The sequence below is a fragment of the Labrus mixtus genome, chromosome 1 (genome assembly GCF_963584025.1).
Source record: "Labrus mixtus chromosome 1, fLabMix1.1, whole genome shotgun sequence".
Classification (NCBI taxonomy): Eukaryota; Metazoa; Chordata; class Actinopteri; order Labriformes; family Labridae; genus Labrus; species Labrus mixtus.
The window spans coordinates 5379857-5390490 of NC_083612.1; the positions used below are offsets into that span (position 1 = coordinate 5379857).

The 10634-nt window shown below is 39.3% G+C and overlaps 2 protein-coding genes across 2 annotated transcripts in view; one reads left to right on the forward strand and one right to left on the reverse strand.

The window, feature by feature from the left end:
• The window catches only part of LOC132972727 (hatching enzyme 1.2-like), a 217304-nt gene that overhangs the window by 128397 nt on the left and 78273 nt on the right, over positions 1-10634 (reverse strand). The gene's annotated exons all lie outside the window — the stretch shown is intronic.
• On the forward strand, positions 1613-6742 carry rwdd3 (RWD domain containing 3). Its single transcript, XM_061033518.1, has 5 exons — positions 1613-1778; positions 3808-4040; positions 4126-4347; positions 5478-5596; positions 5693-6742. The coding sequence occupies exons 1-5, from the start codon at positions 1694-1696 to the stop codon at positions 5805-5807; spliced, it is 774 nt and encodes a 257-aa protein (XP_060889501.1). The 5' UTR covers positions 1613-1693; the 3' UTR covers positions 5808-6742.

Consider the following 10634-nt stretch of genomic DNA (forward strand, 5'->3'; position numbering starts at 1 on the left):
ATGTTTTCTAAACCAGAAGGAATTTTGTTATTTTTCCATCTTCACGATGTACAACAGAAAACTGGCTCATCTTAGACCAGAGCTGTTTGTGTTTGTGTTTGTGTTTGTGTTTGTGTTTGTGTTTGTGTTTGTGTTTTGTATGTCCGTTTCATTCCTGGATAATGATGGTGATACTCTCATTATTTGTTCTGTGTAATGTCAGAACCTCCTCTGAGCTCGACTGAAGACAGGACACTTCATTTCATATAGGAACACGACTGAAGCAATCGACCTGATCAGAAATGTTCTTCAGCCTGTAACCTTAAACTGGCTCGACAAAATGTTTGATTAAATAATTCTCAGATGTCTACGTGTTCCAAAATATGTCTATGATAAATAAAACTGATTATGCCTCCACATTCGTTTACAAAAGCTGTTCCGCATTTAAATGTTGTCCTTCCTGTTTCTGGTTTAAGCAAGAGCCTGAAACATTCCTAAATACGGACTCAACAGAATAACCAGCGCTGCACATCTAACAAAGTAATGTGACTCATGATCAAAATATTATCACGTTTGTTTGTAAATAATTCGGCTTGCCGTTTGTTATTTGCATCCCATATGTGGAGCCCGTATTAATATCAGGCATGTTCATGGACACTAGGCATCCCCCCAGTCTCATATATTGTTTTTGATATTTTATTTTATTATCTTGTTCAATCATACTGTTAGATATTCCTGTACAAAGGCACCGTGATATTTTAGTTGGTACATTTGTGGGTCAAATTGAAGAAGTATCACACAGGCACTTTTGGGGCAGCTCTGGGGTCTTTGATGCCATGCGTAGCTCAGTCGACCCAGATGTCCGAGAGTGTGCAGCCACGCTGAGTTGATGTGTTTGTGTCTCTGTGTTTCAGACCGAAGCAAAAGAATAATCATAAAACTCATGCACGCTTGATTCTTTGTGGACAAGTGTGCGACACATAGCTGTGGATTATAACCTCTGTTCTGTGTCACTGAAGCAGCAACACGTGTTTCAGTGTTTCATCAACTCGTGCCTGAAATTTAAAAATGTTAGTTTCATGATAATGTCCTTGACCTTCAGAGTAGCTCACTCTCTAATGAAATAAAGTCTCCATAAACATGTAGTTAACATTGAGACATTTCCTAAGAAAACAATATGTTGCCATGGTAGCCTAAACTGCATGGCTCACCTTCAAATGTCTTTCAGATTATAAGTAAATGCTGGTACTCATATCAGTAACATATTCAAGATTCAAGATTTGTATTTGTCACATGCTCATACAGATGTGCAGTGAAATGTAAAGACTGTTCCGCAAGGCCATACAATAACACTCAAATTACTAATACACATATATACAGTAAAATAGAATATAATGTAAAATTAAAAAAGAGAATTATTTGAATATACAAAATATAGAATAATGTAAACAGTGTAAAGTGTCCAGGGTGTCAAAGTGCATATATACACATATAATCATTCACATTATATGTTATTAACATTTCGACAGTGATGACAAAGATCTACGGAAAGACACTTAATTTAATCGAAAAGGGGGGCTCGGAACTCATTAAGTCTGTATACCGGAACCTACCCGGACGATAAAGAGGGGCGCACATGTGTAGCAACATCACGTCCACTGAAAACAAGTGAAAGAATTTAATGATATTGCCGAATAATGTCGACTAATAAATAATGTCCGAAGCTGCTGTGGAGGAACTTTCTGTGTTATCTTCCATTTACTGCGGAGAGGGAGAGTGTCAGCTCGTGCAGCAGTCTGGTGAGTTTATGTCTAAAACATTAATATCGTTTTAACAAACATACATTACCATGTTATCCTGCAGCATGAACACTATCAGAGCTTCATGCACAATATCAAAGCGCTACTAAACTATTTGTGCTTATTTTCATTTCATTTTCTCCAAAAGTTTACAGTAAAATCAGAATACGTCCAAAGAGTGTCACTTGTTAGGAACTTTTCAAAATAAAATATAAAATATGACGTAATGACAAAAGCGTCAACATGCAATTAGTGCAGAATGTCCCTTTAAGTTTATCAAAAAGTCTACAATTAAATCAGCTTTAAATCTACAGGGTAACAGAAAGTGTCCCGGGACATGATGGGGAATGAGAAAGTTTCTTACCTTTTACAATGTTTTAAAAATAAACACATTATCAAAGTGTTCCTGTCGAATTTGTGCAGATTTTCTCTTTAATTTCCTGAATTATTTAAACTAATATTTTAATTTCTATTAAATCCACTTTCAACAGGTCAAAGGTTATTACTTGATGCACTAACTGTTGAGATCCCTCGTTATAAACTTCACACAACCATGACTTTGTAAATGTATTGTTATTATTTTTATTATTAAGTGATTTCATATGTTGATCATTACATGATTATTGTATGTTTTATAATGACTTATACCAGCTGCTGTTTTGGTGCGGCTGGCTTGATGATGGTTTCAAACGATGGATCACTTAAGTGTAAGCGGCCCCAAAGTTCATTTAAATATGAAAATAAAGTTTTCTAAAACTTCATAAGACTATCACCTTATACAACCGCCTTCCCAAAGAAACGTGGGACGCTGTGTTAAATGTAAATAAATAGAGAAAGCGATTTGCAAATCATCAAAACCCCATGTTTAAAGGAAAATGGCAAAAAGAAAATGTGACGTTTGTTGAAACTGGGAAATTCACAGCTTTTGGAAAACAAAATGCCCATTTTGAATTTGATGCCGACAACTTGTTTAACAAAAAAATGAATAATACGGGGTTGTAGATGTTACTAACATTAAGAATTATAAAATAGTCACATTTCCTCAATAAAGGAGCACCTGCCGGGATGTCACTCTGACATCTCTCCATTAGTGCATGTCCATAGGATCCTGTTTGTGCATGTGTGTATGTTTCAGCCTGTGTGTGTGTTGCATGATAAACAGAGTGTAAAAACAGAATTTCCCCTTGCGGGATCAATAAAAGTAAATCTTAATCTTAAAGCCTTTCCTTGTTAGTAACAACTATAATATCCAATGAAAGCTGACCTTCAATACTTCAGCATCGACCTTCAAAGTAATACGATTTCCTGCTGACTCATCATTTTTCCATAGGGTCAGCTTTTTTCTTTTTAACATTTTGTATTTAAAGTTTTTCTTTATCATTATTTATAAAAGGTTGCGTGGTCCGCTCTCGTAGAAAGTCGTGATGTGCGCTGGCGTCTTCTCATTTATAAAGCTCTCACAGAAAAAATGACCCTCATACTAAACAGAACTCAAACATCTGTCGGCTGGGGATTACCCGACACGTTCCTCAAAGATGTTACTGTGTGAATGTTCCTCGAGTCAAATCAGAACGGGGAACATCTGCTTTTTCTTATTCTGCGCTCTTGGAACAACAGACGACATCTTCTTGATCGTCTTGAGGGAAATTAAATTTGACCTTTTGGACGTTTCAGAAACCGGATTTTAAACTTCTGTTTCTATCTGTTTTACATAATTGTGTTTTATTATTTTGTTTTTGTGATCGCTTAATCATTTTTTTCTTACACTCTAGTGTTTACTTATTCCTTTGAATTGTCTCAGCTTCTTAGAAAACCCAAGTTTGTTTATTTTAGCAGTCTTGTATTCATCCGTCTTCTGGTTCTTTTAAATTTATGTATTTTAAATGACTCATTGTCAATGAGTTCTGCCCCTCGGTGATCTCTCGAGTATAAATAAAGGTTGAATGAATGAATGAATTATAGAAAGGACAGATGTTATTCTCTCACTCGCCACACAGACATTAACTCTGTGACTGTGTTTGCCTCTCAGCTCAGGATGGGCTGGTGGTCCAGATTAAAAGCACCGTCGGAGGAGAGAGGCGGCTGGACGTGAGTCTTCTGTTCCATCTGCACGCCGGCTACCCCTCCCGCCCCCCCGACGTCTCCGTCTCTTCCACTCGTCTTTCCAGGACTCAGTGTCACGGCGTCAGACAGAAGCTTCTCCGTCAAGCTGCGGCGCTCCCATCAGAGCCGATGGTGCATCAGCTGGTGGAGTGGTTACAGGTAAAACAATGTGACGCGGCTGTGGAACAAACATTACAAGACGAAAAGGAAAGTGTCTGATTGTTTGTTGTGTTTTCAATAACAGAGTGTGGAGGTGACGGAGGAATGCAGAGGAGGCGAGCAGGGGGTGAACGTGACGGACCAGGGGGAGGCGTGGACGGCGGTGCTTTCTCTGGACCACATCCGCTCTCGAAACCGTTACGTCGGCCTGCTGGAGCGCTGGAGCCAGCAGCTGCAGCTCACTGGGAGAGTGTTACTGGGACGCAGTATACTCGTGATTCTGCAGGGAGAGAGAGCCAACATCAAGGTATGAAGACATGCTTAACGCGGGGCGGCTGTGGCTCAGCTGGTAGAGTCGGTCGTCTCTCAACCGGAAGGTTTGGGGTTCGATCCCCAGCTTCTGCAACCACATGTCCGATGTCTCCTTTGGCAAGACGCTTAACCCTAAAAAATTTTGTCTTACAATTTTAAATTGATCGATTCTAACATGATGATCTAAAGTTGATGTTCCTTATACCAGTAAATGGTAAATGTGCTTGTATAGTTCTTCTCTAGTCTTCTGACTACTAAAAGTGTGTTTACACCGCAGGTCACACCTACACATTCACACACTGTAGTTCTGTGTGTGTCCATCAGAAGTAACTAATCCCATTCATACACCACTGATGAAGCAGTGGGAGCAACTTGGGGTGAAGTGTCTTGCCCAAGGACACATCGGACATGTAGCTGCAGGAGCTGGGGATCGAACCCCTGACCTTCCAGTTATATAATAATAATAATAATGATAATAAAGTTTATTTATAAAGCACTTATCAAAACCAACGTCACAAAGTGCTTTACAGAAAAAAAGAAAAAATCCCAACATTCAAATACACAACAATAAAATCCTATTAAAAGCATGAAAAATAAAACAACAGTGCAGCGATCATCCAATGAACAGAGAGAAGAGAAACAACCGAGACAGAGATTGGCTAAAGTTAACAGTAAAACAAATAAAACATCCTGGATGAAACAAGGATTATAAGAAGGCCTTACGATAAAAATGTGTTTTTAAAAGAAGATACTGATGTAGCTAGTCTGAGATCATCAGGCAGGTCGTTGAGAGACAACCCACTCTACCAACTGATCCACAGCCGCCCCAGAAGAACTCTCTCAGTATTCAGAAATAAGAGATAAACTAGGGATACATCCTGTACACTCACTGAATTGTCCCCATCAACAAATATACAAATATATTCCATCGATCCCCAAATCAGAGAAACATTCAAATGATCCACTGTAAATAAATAAGTGATGGTTGTATGATCAAATCTGAGACACATGTGCATGCATTGTGTTATAGATTAAATAGACTACAGGTATAAATGGTAGGATACGTTCACTGAGTTAACCTTTATGAAAGTCTAAAGTATAAAGTTTGTAATCTTGTCTCTGCAGGAGTTTTGTCGCCTCTTAAAGACGGTGAAGGTGGACGTGGATTCTTCAGGCAAGAAATGCAAAGAGAGGATGATGAAGGTTCTCATTGAGACTCCTGCGTCTTCTTCCTCTGGACATGGGTATGAACACATGACTGTGAAGGAACAGAATCAAAGTCAGGAGTTCTTCATCCAGTTACAACCACATGTTTTCTTTTCTCTGCTTCTCTCCGTCAGGCTTCAGGGTTTCGTTGTCAGCAGCTACCAGTCAGCACCAGAGCTGACTGCAGCCTTCCAGGAATTACACCTCACCGAGCTCTACCAACAAATACTTCCATCTATAAGCGACTGACAGCACACAGGTGTTCACAAAGTGATTCTACGAACAGTTGGGCTCGGAGGCTTTGGGGGACTCATGATTCGAATTCTTGGTTTCACGATTTGATTGAGAATTCTGGATTCATGATTCAAAATCTATTTCTGAATTTGTACATACTTCAGGAGCGCTGTGATTGACTGGCCAACATACAGTCCGGGGTGTAACCCCGCCTCTCGGGGGATATCGGCTCCAGCTTTCCCGCGACCCCGAACGGTAAAAAGCGGTCAAGATAATGGACTTACTTCAGGATCTCCTCCAGTCATCTGTGAGACTGAATTTATTGCTGCTCCGTTTGAGTTAAAGAGCGAGCATTAGCACTTAAGAGGGAGTGACTGTTTAGCCCCCCTAAAAAATGGAGTTTTTGGAAGTTATGCATCTGTTTAAAATCTCAGAAGATAAGAATCTTGATTTTTACTCAAACCTCTAACGAACAGTGGCATCAGCTCAACAGCAGACACAGAAAAACAGGAAGAAATGTCATCATTGAAGATGTGAATTCTGATACTTGATTGAATCATTCATTCAGTACAGGGTTTTGGAATTCAACATCTTGGCTCCATCTAGTGGTTAAATCAAGGCTAACACTGGAAGACTTCAAATCACAATGGGAACTCAATAGACTTTCTCTTTCTCTCTTTTTTAAGTTATTTGTCCTTCTTACCTGAAATCCAACAAGAGAGGAGTTCAGGCAACAGTCATACAAAGTGAAACATCTCTGATTGAGAGGCGTCCTCTTTGTATTTCATTAGAGCGATGTGATTGTGTTGTTAAACCTTGCTGCTGAGCCTCCTGCCCCTCTCCTGCTGATGGAATCGAGACATCCATAAAGGTGACGTGCTGAGAAAGATTTACAGGACACAGGCAGGAGGAGAGTGGAGACGTGGAGGCCCAAAGAAGAGGAAGCAGAAGAGCTGAAAGACAAATCTATTTTGAAATAAAAATTGGGATTTGAAATATGCCATCACTTTTTAATTATCATAATTTTACCTCATATGTTGGAGTCAAATCATTCCACAGTTCACTGGGAAATGTAGTTTATAACAGTTCGTATATGTAGTTTATAATCAGAGGTACAGCATACACATTATGTGATAACTTTGTAGTTTCACAAACAGGATCTGCAAACAGACTGCTGAAGGATGGAGTCACCTCTGAAAGTCTTATTTAGCGTTTTTCTGTAATACATTACACTGTAAAAAACACAACTTGTGATTTTCTGTTTGACTAAAAGTTAGTTTAAATGTTGTGATAACCTTATGATAAAGGTGACCCACATCTTAATAGATTATCAACGTTGCGTTTACAAAGAGCACAGGGTACTTTAAAAAGAACACTTAACATTTTAAAACAGCCCAGACACTAACTTTTTTGAGTTCAACCTAATATTTTTTATAGTGTATTGATTAAAAAAGTGAATATTCCCAGTGATTTAATATTTGAAATAGGAAGAATATAATGCTTCCTAACGCATCTTGCTTAAAATTACTTGGAAATAAATCACAGGTGGGCGTCTGTGGTTCAGTTGATAGATGCAGTATCTTATCTTCGTTCATTATTGTGGCAGCTTTGACTGAATTGGGTTTCACAGCCAGTTTGCTGACATTTTTTTTTTATGCTCAAATTTGTTGGAAGCGGGACATTGTGACACGTCATAAAAGAAAAGTACCGGTGGAAAAATGTTTTCTGAAAGCATCCCAAGCCAGAACCATGAAAAGACCCTGATGCTTTAGAGGACATGAACAGTGAGACAACAGTCATTTATTATCACAGCTCTGGGATTTGTAATGGTGCAAGGCGCAGCGTTTTCAAAAAAATCATTGTACCATTGTTTGGAAGGAACAACAATGAAGGCTATTGTCTTCATAATAGTGTTCAATTGATCAAACCTGCAGGAACATGGAAACATGGCGCTCTGTCCTCCTGCAGCCTCAGATTCAGATTCTTTATTGTCCCTCAAGGGGGGAATTTGTTTTGCTGCAGGAGCACACAGAAGACATAAAACACAAAGACAACATCACCGCGATATCAAAGTTAAAAAATCACAACAAAATAAAAACAATCGCAATAAATCAGTCAAGAGCTCGTACCAAAGTGGAAATTGCTACCAAGATATTAAAGTGAGAAGTGGAGGTGTGCAAATGTGCAGTTCAAGTGCAAAGTGCACGCCTCTTCACTGCTGCAGCTGCTGATCATAACACGACTGTTGTTTCTGTTTTGATTAATGTCTGACACCTGAAATGTCACATGACCAGAACACATCTCTGCGACAACAACACGATTAAGTGATTACTCTCACTGCTGTTCTAAAAATAAACAGTTTTAATGTATATGTTATGAGGCAGAGTCGGGGGTGTGGTTGCATTTCAGCAGTTTATGAGCAACGCAGTAAAATACAGAATGACGTCAGAGTGGGTTGTAGTTAACATTAGCATACAAATAAACAACGGTCACATATACATTTCTTTAACAACCTAATTGAACACACATGTAATGCCCTCTACATACATACCACCCAAATCAAACATCAGTCTACTTTTACTATATTCATACAGTGGCTGGGAAGTGCAAAACAAAAGTCTGAAACGTTTTAAAAAAAGCTCGAGGCAAATTTACATTTTGAATTTTTTTTTTTTTACATTTTGTGGTTTCACACTTTGTAATTTTGTTTTGCACTTCCCAGCTACTGTTTTAATCATCCCTGATACAATAAGATGCTTTGTCCCTGAGATGAATCACATAGCTTTAAATCCTGATTTCTGATTGGCTCAACTATCCCCCAGCTCCTAAAGTCACATGTTAAACCTCAAATTGCTCCCAAGGCCATCACCAAAGCAGTACCTCTTATATCTTGCTGATTTTGTCCTGAACATGTGTAAATAGGTTGTTTTGTTTTTTTTAACCAAAGGCTCATCCTGCTTTTTTCCTGCAGACAAATTATTGTAAAAAAAATATATAAAAATGAAAAAGTTGTTTCTGCAACGTGCAGTAAATCAATTCATCTGACATATATTCAGACATTTAGAATAGTTATCTCGAGTCATCTCTCAACTGGAACGTCGAGGTTGTTTGATTTTGTTGTTCAAATACAGGCATTAGTTGTTTTAAGTATATATTTTGTATTTCTTAACAGAGACGTTGTTTGTGACTCCTGCCTACTGATGTAAATGACCTCATACTCTGGTACAGCTAGTGGCTGTCAAACAAATCAAATAAATACATAAGTCCAGTCCCTGTACCATGTGACAGTCCATTGATAAGAACAGTTTGGAGCTGCCAGGTCACTCAGAATCTTCATTTCAGGTTTTTACATCAGCTTACATGTTCTGCAACAAGCTCTGATCTGAAACCTAGGAAGGGCTTGTCAGCTCGGTGGGTGAATCGAAACCTGCTTTGAGTAGATATTGATAGTGGGTCGTTGTCAGGCTTTGTGTGGACTGAGCACTTAAGTTTCATTCTCTGAGCATCAACAGGAGAGGCAGTTGACGCGTGTCACGCTCTCTGTTGATCGCAAGCTGAAAATCTGGGGCGGGATTTTCACAAAACTCCAAGTTTAAAAGAGTCTGAATCTGAAGCGTCAGGCACTTTCCCTTACTGAAACCTGGATCCGCCCAGTCACACCAGCTGCTCTTCCTGTTGACACAGTGTTCTCACACACACCCCGCTCTGTTGGACGTGGAGGTGGTACAGGTATCCTCATTTCTAATACCTGGAAATTCAATAAACTCTTCCCACTGAGCAACAACTCCTCATTTGAATATCACACACTCTTGGTTACTGCTCCTGTTAAAATGTACATTGCTATCATTTACCGCCCACCAGGGTGTCATCTGAATGATTTTGTTGTGGAACTGGACGTGCTACTCTCAGCCTTCCTAAAAGAGCACATGTCACTCCGCTGTTCATCTCCTTACACTGGCTCCCAGTTACTGCTCGCATCAAATGTAAAACTCTGCTGTTCGCTTACAAAACAGCGACAGAAACGGCTCCTCCTCACTTTAACTCTCTCATCCAGGTCTACACTCCCTCCCGCCCACTACGCTCTGCCAATGAAAGGCGTCTGATCCAACCTTCACAACAGGGTCCTAAGACGCTGACTAGACTCTTCTCCTCTGTCGCCCCCCGGTGGTGGAATGAACTTCCAAACTCCATGTGATCTGCAGAGTCCCTCTGCACCTTTAAGAAAAAGCTAAAGACCCAGCTCTTTCATGAATACCTACTAACTTAATGATGATGGTCTCCATATTATTGATGATGATGATGGTAATGACGATGGTTTTTGTTTGATAACGACGACTTATAAGATGGTTTCTATACTGATTAGAGCTCTCAAGAACTGCCCTCAATGTTGTGCTTTGCCTCTGGTCACTTCCTGTCAGCACCTGTGTGTCCAATCAGACTCATAGCTGATCGTTTGCTCTTACTGACATTGTTCCCTTTTTTCTAGATCCTTGCTTGTGTTGTTCTTACTCTCTGATGTATGTCGCTTTGGAGAAAAGAGTCTGCTAAGTGAATTGTAGGATGTTGCCAAGTGTCATCACTTATTTTGTTCATTCATGGCACATTTTACTTTTTTGACTACTTTGACTTTCAGGACCAAACTATGTTAAATACAATATCCCATTTATAATGCCTATTGTGTGGATTACCAACATTAATAAATGAATTGCATTAAATATAAGGAATAAGTACAAGGAGTTCTTACAAGATGACCATTACGTTTCAGTTAATGCATTATAAATGACCATAAGCATAAGTTAATGGTTTATAACCAGCAGTGAAAAAAAAAAGAAGGTTGTTTCG